Genomic DNA, 9,936 nt, shown 5'->3' with positions numbered 1-9,936 from the left:
TCGATTATTGCCTACTGATGTTACTCGTTGATTTTCCGGTCGCTGCTTTCTTTTTTAGTTTTTGCCTATTGTCTGCTGTGTTCTGACTCAGGAAGTGTCTTTATTAAGAGCAGATACAATAAAAAAGGGGAGTTCATATATATATCTGACTGCTTGAAGTTGTTAATGAAAGCCATGTGTAGTAATATATAATGATATTGAGGAGGAGACGCATCGCGATGATATCGAATCAATTTGAGTCGTTGACAGGATTATCGTAATTGAATCGAATGGTGCGACCAGTGAAGATTCACACCCCCTAATGTGTTCTCTCGTTTGGTGGGCGTGTGTCTTGTTTATTGGCTGTGTCCCAGGTGATACCCAATCAGCAGAGACGTGTCTGTAAACCAGTGGTGATGGAAAAAAGGCAGAGCGCTTGCGCACACAACAAGGTGTTCAACGCACCCCCATTTCAGTTTAAAAAAAAAAAAAAAAAAAACGTGTTGCTACGTTTTGTTGGGGCTGAACGTGGCCCAGACTTATTTTATTTATTTATTTATTTATTTAATTTATTTATTTATTATATATTATATATATATATATATATATATATATAATATATATATATATATATATATATATATATATATATATATATATATATATTATATATATATATATATATATATATATATATATATATATATATATATATATATATATATATATATATATATATATATCTCTCTCTCTCTTCTCTTTAGAATGGAATATCAGTCAGAGAGCACGCATCTGTTCAGGAGAGATTTTCAACTTTTATAAAAAGTACTATTACCACAATGCAAAAACACTCCATTACAAGTAAAAGTCCTCTATTTATAATTCTAAAAGTACACAAAAACAAAAAGTACTTAAAGTATTAGAATAAAAGTACTTGTTCTGCAAAACAGCTTCTGTGTGAATATATATTATATATACAGTATATGATTGTGTCTTATTTGATTTTCTTTCTTTTAAAGTATGTCAATTGTTCGTCAGTCTCTCAGGCCTCCTACCTCATTTTTGATGGGGTAGGTGGCGTCCTGCTGCTTCTTGCTCTTCTTGTCTGGCCTGCTGACATCCAAATTCTTCATGTAAGTGGTTAGCACCTGGGACACACCGATGCCTGACAGGATGCACATGACCGGAGCCAGAACCAACATCAGACGCACCTGAGGAGGCAACAGACAGGCAAGTAGGTGAGGTATAAAGTTCAAAATATACAGTACATCAAGGAATCACTTTCCTAAATACATGTTTTTTTTTCTTCATTTCCCTGCGTTGCGTTTAATGATGCGAGTGTGCCATCTTCTGGTGACACTGTTGAAATGTCACACACCCCAAAAGCAAACCGATCCAACGGCTCTCTGGAGAGTCCTTTGAGACGAACACGGGGCTCTATACAGGACGTACCATGACAGCCGAGAAGTACATGCTGGTGACTCCATACATGATGATGAAGATCCTGGCGTCAGACAGGTTGTTGAAACAGTAGTAAAGACCAACTGAAAGGAAAGGGAAGGTAACGGTCAGTCACGACATAGTCTAGATCGACGACAGTTCATTTCCAGGATAATCGGCGGGATGTGCGTCGCCGTTCTCAAACTCTGTTCGCTTCGGGAAACAACAACAACCTTCCAGCTAGCAAGCTACGCGCTCAAAATGGCAAGTTTTTAACAACATTTGGATGTTGCAACAAGACAGGCCTGCTTGGTTCTTTCAGGGAATGATTGTAAAGATTTACAAAAAATATGTTTAGGTAATTCCCTCTCTAACTGGGAGGTTTTGGGACTGATTGGTGGGATTGCTGTGGACCAAGTACACACTGAGATACACTGGTAATAGCTAATTAGGTTTAACCATGTATCCAGCTAATTTAAATAGCTCACGTTACTGTATTGTGTCAACAGTTAGCTTCATTTAATATTATATGTGGCGTTTTCTGGGATGTTGCTAGGTGTGTTTCTGAGTGTGCACTTGCCTGGGAACATGAAGACCAGCAGCTGCAGGTCAAAGTAGTACGAGGACCAGGTTGTGGGCTGGTGCTCAGAGACGGAGGCGATGATGGGGATGTTGTTCTTGGCATAGGAGGGATCCAGCAGGGAGTAGAAACGACCGGTCCATGGAGAGATCTTACCTAGGGGGAAATATACTTTGAGTCAGTCACGGTCTAAAGTAGGCATGTCCCAACCAGCTTTTTTGGCCCTTGATCCGATTTTTTTAAATATTGAATATCTGCGAGTCCCGATCAGATACTTGTAGTTGTTCAGGTAACAGAGTTGCACACCGTTTTTTTTTTGTTTACAAAAATAACTAAACAAACTAACTGAAAGATGTCTTAAGCTTAATACATTTAACTTAGTGCAGCAAGTGAGTCTTTTCTCTCAACACCAACAACAGTTGTCTTTAGGATCCCAGCAAACCCCCAACCAAAGAATAAACTGTTTTAAGTTCCCCGCTGGACAACGGAAACTAAAGTTAGTGATGCCTCTCGCGGTTAGTAGTCAATCTTTGATTCTCTTCTCAACTCCGCTGTCGGCTCCAGGGAATCACAGCCTGTGGGCGTGATTTCCGGGTGGAATCAAGGATGAAGTGTGGTGAACTGGAGTAATCCAGAACAGATGACTAAGAAAGAGACTTTTTTTTTTTCTCGTTGGCAGGGGCTGACAAGCTACAAGACACTCTGTGGACAGACACTGGTGAGTGGCCGCACGCTAGGGGTGCAAGATATATCGACTCAATATCGTTATCGCAATACTGTATATCGAAAGTGTCGCAATAAGAATGCAATATTTAGTTTATTTTTGTGGAGCGCTGCATCCCGTGCGTTGGCTGTGTGGCTTAGTTGTGTTTGATTTAGAGCCCGCTTGAAACGCTATAATGACTTATTATATATATTTATTTTATACTGTCCAACCAGTAGAACATGTCCTGTTCTGTAGACATGGTCCTTATTTATATATTTTATACTGTCCAACCAGTAGAACATGTCCTGTTCTGTAGACATGGTCCTTATTTATATATTTTATACTGTCCAACCAGTAAAACATGTCTTGTTCTGTAGACATGGTCCTTATTTATATATTTTATACTGTCCAACCAGTAGAACATGTCCTGTTCTGTAGACATGGTCCTTATTTATATATTTTATACTGTCCAACCAGTAAAACATGTCCTGTTCTGTAGACATGGTCCTTATCCATTTCTTCATGTTGTACCAGTCCAATATGACTGTCAGTTGAAATAAACCTTGTGTTGTAAGAAAACGTGTTTAATTTGTTATGAATCTATTTTGTTTTCCCATAACTTTTGTAATTTTACATACGTTTACAAATTTCGAAATTAATATCGATATCGCAATATTCATAATCAATATCGCAATATTCATAATCGATATCGCAATATCACATTGTCAATATCGTGCAACCCTACCGCGCGCCATCTTGGTTTGAAAGTGCCGGCGTCCAGGCAGTCTGGCGGTGTGATTAAAGGCGGCGATCACTAGAAGCTGATAGAAAGGATCGGAGTTAGGTAATGGGAGTGAATGCAAACCCCGATGAGTTAAAAAAATGCCCTTAGCGGCCGATACTTGCGATCAGGATTGGGACATCCCTAGTCTAAAGCAAAAGAACTTCAAATCATTTTTTCACAAGAGCAAAGGAGAAGGTGGGGAAGGAGTGAAGCAAACATTTCCCCCTCCACTACCTTTGCCAGTGGATCTACTGGTGCACCTTGTCAACCCTTCTTACCAGTCAGCATGAGAACAGTGCCCACTGACAGCAGCATGAAGCCCACCAGGGAGATGACGCTCTTGAACAGCACCTCAAATTGCTGGGCGCTGAGTTTGCTGCGCAGGTAGTCCACAAAGGCGTGAATCTGGCACAAGCCAAACACACCGAAGGCTGCCATGTGCTCCGATGACTGCACCGGCTGGAACGTGAGAGAGGAGAGGCACAGAAATAAAACAATTCAGAATCAATTATGTTGGCCAATATTGAAACTACAATGATTTAACACAATTACTCAATGACTTTTGGAAAGATGTTGCATTGATTGAACTTCAAAAAACAGTGAAACAGTTCAACAAATCATAAGTGAAAACACCTTGAACTGTGACATTTCCCTAAATACTTTTCCCCGCTTTGAATTCCTCTTCAGAACACAAGACAAAATAAGAGTTTACTTGCCAAATTTAACGTGCAAAATAATCGTTTTTTCTCGATTATTTTGAATGAATTGCACAGCCCTGTTTGGGGTTCCTGCGGGGTCTTGAAAATGTCTTAAATATATTATTCGAAAAATAAGGCCTTAAAAGTCTTACATTTCTTTAGAAAGTCTTACATTTCATTCACAAAAGGTTGAACATTTGTATTGTCCTTTCACAAAATTAAACAACTGCTTTATAGTTTCGTCACAAAGCATGTACAATAGGTATTGAGTACTACAATCAAATGTTGTATTGATTCTTTTTATAGCCTAAAATCCTTTCTGATATGCCATTATAATCCTACATACTTTTGCCAGTATGTTCATCAAGGTATTGGTATTAAATTTCATTCTAAATGCTATTAAAAAGGTCTTAAATTTCACATGTGGAATCCTGGGGGTACCTTGCCTACTGTATTGGGGAGGCACGACCATAGTAGGGCTGCACGATATGAGGAGATCTAATTGCGATTATTTTGACTGATATTGCGATTGATATGGGATTCACGATGGTGGAAGGAATGATCATTTTTGTATCATTATTGTAATTTTTTTTTTTTTTTTTAAATGATTATAGTTGAATTTTTGCGAGGATCTGTACCAAACAAAGATTTATTTCTGTAGTCTGTAGGATAGGATTTGTAGGCCGGGACGTCTCTGCAGCACCACAATACTTTATTCAGAATGGTTTGACACATATTTTGCCTATAACAAATATTGCGCCCCCCTGCGATTTGGATATTGCACTAGTCCATATTGCGATTTTGATAAAATTGCGATTTATTGTGCAGCCCTAGACCGTAGTAACATGCATGGTTCATATGCATTTTAACAAATCCTTTTCCATGACTTTTTGGCAAATTTCCATGACTATGTATTCCTGAAAATGTCAGTCGACATTATACAATAAGAATACAAATCTGTGTTAAAGTTTACCCGCAGAGGTTTAACAATAAAATGAATGACAATTTATGTGGCTCATAGTGGGATTCGTAATATCGTGCCCCGAATAGAACGTTGAGGTTAGGACGATGTGAAATACATTTATTAAATCACATATTATTATGCTGTTAAAAAAAAAAAAAAGTTCCATGACTTTTCCAAAACTTTCTGGGTCTTTTTATGTTTCCAAAACCTTTCCAGGCTTGGAATTAGCATTTTTTAAATTCCATTACTTTTCCAGGTTTTTAAAAAGTGTATGAACCCTGAACATGCATAATAAGATAGTAACCTTTTCACCTTACCTGGAAACCAACAAAAGAGATCTGCATGGAGAGGATGGTGCCCAGGCAGTAGACTGTGCAGTAAGCCACATAGATTCGGTGAGAGAATCGGCCCGTGAGCATCAGAACCAGCACGTGGAGGGGGATGAGGTTGATCAGGAACACGTAGCCACCCCATGAGGAAACCTAGACACACACAAGCACCTTATCAGGACCTCCATCAACTCGGAAATTCACTCAATAAAAACCATATGCAGTTTTAGGTCTCCTCACCATGTAGAAGTAGGCCAGCGCGCACATGGACGACCAGTACACCGAGCCCGTTTTCACAGCCTTGATCCACATGTAATAGGTCAACAGCATGCAGAAGATGGCAATACCTGATGTAGGATAGCACAGAGGGATGCCATTTACAATCTTTCCGGGAGGATTTATTCAAATAGCAGCGTAGTGCACGGCGGGTGTTTACCTTCGTTATCATAGGAGCCAGCAACAGAGCGAGAGATATAACCAGGCACCACTGCAATCATGGCAGCAGCCAGGAGCCCAGCGCCTGCATCCTACACAGACAAAAGGCTTTTTAGTGCCAAGAGGGTGTAGGGCTGCACGATATGAGGAAAATATGCAATATCATTGTTGAATATAGCGAGAATATTATTACTTGTGATAAATAAACAGATATTAAAGTGTACTCAGGTATGCATTTCTGCTAAAACTCAGCTTGTTGAATTTAAGACAAATGGAAGGAAATCATTTCAAACCTGCTTTTATTGAACAAATTAAACACTGATCTGAATATAAAAAGGCATATGCATATATATATATATATATATATATATATATATATATATATATATATATATACATACATACATACATACACACACACACATACCTAGAGATTGGCATGGGGTACTTTCCATAAGATCATCTCTCAATGCAAATCAAACCAGCTATTAGGCTAACTGAAATAAAACTATGGCAAACCTTACATTGTAGCAAAGTGTAATTTCTTCAGTGTTGTCCCATTAAAAGATATAATGAAATATTTACTAAAATGTGAGGGGTGTACTTACTTTTGTGAGATACTGTACATTGTACCAGTTGATATTGCAAGGTTGATAAAAGAACTATATATTGTGCAGCCCTAATAAGGGGTACATCATTATATCAATTAAAGCTTATTGAACCAAATTTGTTTTTATCTGCTGTTTTTTTATTCTTCTGTAAAGCACTTTCGGTTACACTTTACTTGAAGGTATCTACATAAGAGTGACATGACACTGTCATGAACGTGTCATAAACATAAACAAGTCATAAACGTTTATGACATAACGCTTCTGTCATTAAGTGTCATTCTGTTTTTGTCATGATAAGTTAGGGTTATGGTTAGGGTTCATGTCACTCTTATGTCGATACCTTCAAGTAAAGTGTTACCATACTTTGTAACCATGTTAAGACAAGTGCTATGTAAATAAAGTGTATTAATATGACATAGGATTCTAAAAGGGGCACTCGACAAGTTTCCGTTTACCTGTCACAAGGAGTACTAGTCAACCTGCAAAATCTGTTGTGCAATGTCCTCTGTATCTCTTAACATTCTTATGTCTGAGAAAATAACCCTGATGATGTCATATTTATCTTATTTTGGGCTTAAGACGCCAAATATTTTACAGTAAGCCGCCGTTATCAACAGTTGGTGTGCCGTTCAAAAGATGTGGGCAAGGAGGGCCAAACGAAAGTCACTTTTGAGTTGCATTATGGAAATTGTAGGATCCAGTGTCTTTGGAGTTTAACCCATACTAGTAAAAACAACTCATGATATCTCTGCTGCTCTGATTTTGAACACTCCTTTTATTTTTATCTCACTCTTTAGAGTCCATTAAATTTACTCCAAGTGCAAAGCTAAATCACAGAAGTCACCTTAAAAGAAAAAAAAAGGTTTGCCTTTTCTAAAGAGTTTATGACAGTATTAAGAGTAAATAACAGTTTTGTCGTGTATCTTATGATGCGTTTTCTACCTTCAACTCCTTGGTGAAGTGGTAGGTGACTATGGCGGTGAAGGAGGAGAACAGGGGAGCCAGGAAGACACAGACATTACGGATGTCAATGGTGATGTGGAAGAAATGTAGGGTGTGGTACAGGACAGCAGAGGTGATCATCAGTCCTGGAGAGAGAAGACAGGGAGACCAGACAGTAGCTCAGTCAGTAGGGACTTGGGTTGAGAGCTGGAGGGTTACTGGTTCAAGTCCCCATACGGACCAAAAAATATGGTGGTGAACTGGTAGCTGGAGAGGTGCCAGTTCACCTCCTGGGCACTGCCAAGGTGCTCTCGAACAAAGCCCCCGAACCCCCAACTGTGCTCTCTAATCATTTCTTTTCCGATTCCTACCTGGATAAATGGTGCCACCGATGATCCTCCCCAGAGGGTACCATGCCCTGTCGTCAAACCAGTTGTGAAACTTATAAAATCCTTCTTCTGCCAGGAAGCGGGTGGTACGGTAGTTAAAGTACCTGAAGGGAAGAGAAAGGTGAAAGTGAGGCATTACTTTGGGAGGTGGAACATCTATTAACAATCCTCCGGAAATCACCGCCGTGACAGAAGTAGCACTTACGGATCAAACTCGTGGATGACGCTTTCAAACCTCAAGACGGAAAAGAGTCTGGTGGAGAATGCTGCAGAGAAAGAAAAGCACGTGGATCAATGTGTCCCGTTTGTTTGGTTTTTTTAGTATCAGCGAGACCATGCTGCTCTGGTGTATGGGTGAAAGTAGAGGACTCACAGAGGATGGCAGCCATAGACAGGATGAGCAGCTTCAGCAGCGTGTCCTGTTTCTCATAGGACAAACGGAGGAAGCCCATTTTGGACATTTTGGCGAGGTTAGGACAGCTCACCGTACTACCTAATGGGAGGAAGACAAGCACTGTTACACTAACATGTACAAATAGGAGGACTGTGTAGAAAAGTCCAATATTGCAAAATATAAGTTTCATTTTTAGAAAGAAAAAAATCCTGCTAAATAATCCTTTCAGTGTCAGGTTTTAAGCAAGCCAGATACTCATAAAATCAAAGTCTTTCAACTGTAAAGAGTCAACTTCCATATCCAGTCCAACCAGATAAGGCCACGCACTAAGATGTGGCGTCAGGAACCAGGAAGCACCCACTGTGGAAAACTTCTGCAGGGATTTGTGCCCGTCTTCTTATTGTATTTGGAAGTTTTTGCAAAGCGAAAACACAAACCAACAAGCTCAACAGAGCTCTAAATAATGCTAACTTTAGGACCTAGCTAGCCATATGCGGACTGTTAACTGGCAGTTAACCAACCTTTTCAACATCACAGAGCAAGGAAATGAACACCAGCTAATATTTGCTCACTGGGTTAACTACTAACACGCATTATGCGCACATTTAAAATGAAAGCAAGCATTGTTTTAGCATAGACAGCATCTTAAAGCTGCTCAACATCAGGCCGGCTAATGTTGATGCTGCTTTCATCTAGTTAAAAGTGTGTGAGCAGCTAGCTAGCGAGGCTAACCTGTTAGCTGCTGTATAATTCACAGCCTAGCCCTGCCCCTTTTCCCTGACTTATTTTAAAAATATCAGCGACAACTGCACATATGGCTGCAGGACAATAGCCTAAAATAAAAAATTGGTGCTCCTAAATGAGCTAACAGATTTAATGTTCAGTAAGACTCACCCGCTCCGTTCCTGTTACTCACACTATTCACACAAAACCTTCACCGTGACCGAGTCCCGCCCCAACCACGCCATGCTGCGCTTTTATTGGTTAAACGTCAGTCAACAGTAATCCCACACAAAACTGATTGGTTCGCTGGCTGTCATTCAAATTTGGTTTCCTACATTGCCGCTGTAGTGTAGTGACGTGTCCTTAGTGAGGAGAGGCGTGTCGCCCCCTACTGGTACACAACTCTCAGTGGTGAAACCAACCAAAGCCAAAAATAGTAAATATTAACTGTTAACAACTCTATATAAATATACCCGTTAACAATTAGTTCAATTGTATAAAATTAATCATTTACAATCTGGAAGCTGTCTGTTTCTCATTGGGTTCAGATTCAGTTCAGCCTATGGTTCAGATCACATGGCTTTTTTTGTTTTAACTCATTTTTTAATGATGCAGGTTTACTACTTCTGAACATTTTCTATATATTGTGGATTGCATTCCCACAATATCTACTTATATTCCCCCTGCTCTGTTATTATACTGAATGGCATACAATATTCTGCACTATGCATATTTATTTATCACTCTTTGTTACCTCCAACTGTGCAATATTTCATGTTGTTTATATACCGTCTGTTTATATAAGGGTGTTTATTGTGTAAATGTTTGTTTTATTACTATTATAACTAACTCTAATTTTCTATTTCTTATACTTTATGTATATTTTTTCTCCTGTCTACTTAATGTGTATTTGTGTTATTCTGGTGTGTGTACATTTTTTTCTTTTGAACTGCTGTAGCTCA

General features: G+C 39.2%; 1 protein-coding gene across 2 annotated transcripts in view; it reads right to left on the bottom strand.

Annotated features, from left to right (window-relative positions):
• stt3a (STT3 oligosaccharyltransferase complex catalytic subunit A) overlaps nt 1–9,263 on the bottom strand; it is a 15,574-nt gene extending 6,311 nt beyond the window's left edge. The window contains exons 1-12 of one of the 2 annotated variants that reach the window (XM_031310978.2): nt 9,146–9,263; nt 8,231–8,350; nt 8,063–8,123; nt 7,840–7,961; nt 7,469–7,614; nt 5,917–6,007; nt 5,721–5,827; nt 5,469–5,633; nt 3,768–3,948; nt 2,000–2,155; nt 1,432–1,523; nt 1,035–1,190 (exon numbers count right to left, since the gene is read on the bottom strand). In XM_031310978.2, the coding sequence (XP_031166838.1) occupies nt 1,035–1,190; nt 1,432–1,523; nt 2,000–2,155; nt 3,768–3,948; nt 5,469–5,633; nt 5,721–5,827; nt 5,917–6,007; nt 7,469–7,614; nt 7,840–7,961; nt 8,063–8,123; nt 8,231–8,318 (1,365 nt within the window). In that variant the 5' untranslated portion in view covers nt 8,319–8,350; nt 9,146–9,263. Of the gene's footprint in view, nt 1–1,034; nt 1,191–1,431; nt 1,524–1,999; nt 2,156–3,767; nt 3,949–5,468; nt 5,634–5,720; nt 5,828–5,916; nt 6,008–7,468; nt 7,615–7,839; nt 7,962–8,062; nt 8,124–8,230; nt 8,351–9,145 lie in introns of those variants that run through there. The other variant, XM_031310977.2, reaches the window with a different exon arrangement.
• Between the last annotated feature and the right edge of the window lie 673 nt (nt 9,264–9,936).

This window comes from Sander lucioperca, chromosome 13, assembly GCF_008315115.2.
Source record: "Sander lucioperca isolate FBNREF2018 chromosome 13, SLUC_FBN_1.2, whole genome shotgun sequence".
Taxonomy (NCBI): Eukaryota; Metazoa; Chordata; class Actinopteri; order Perciformes; family Percidae; genus Sander; species Sander lucioperca.
This window is presented reverse-complemented; position numbering and strand designations above follow the sequence as displayed.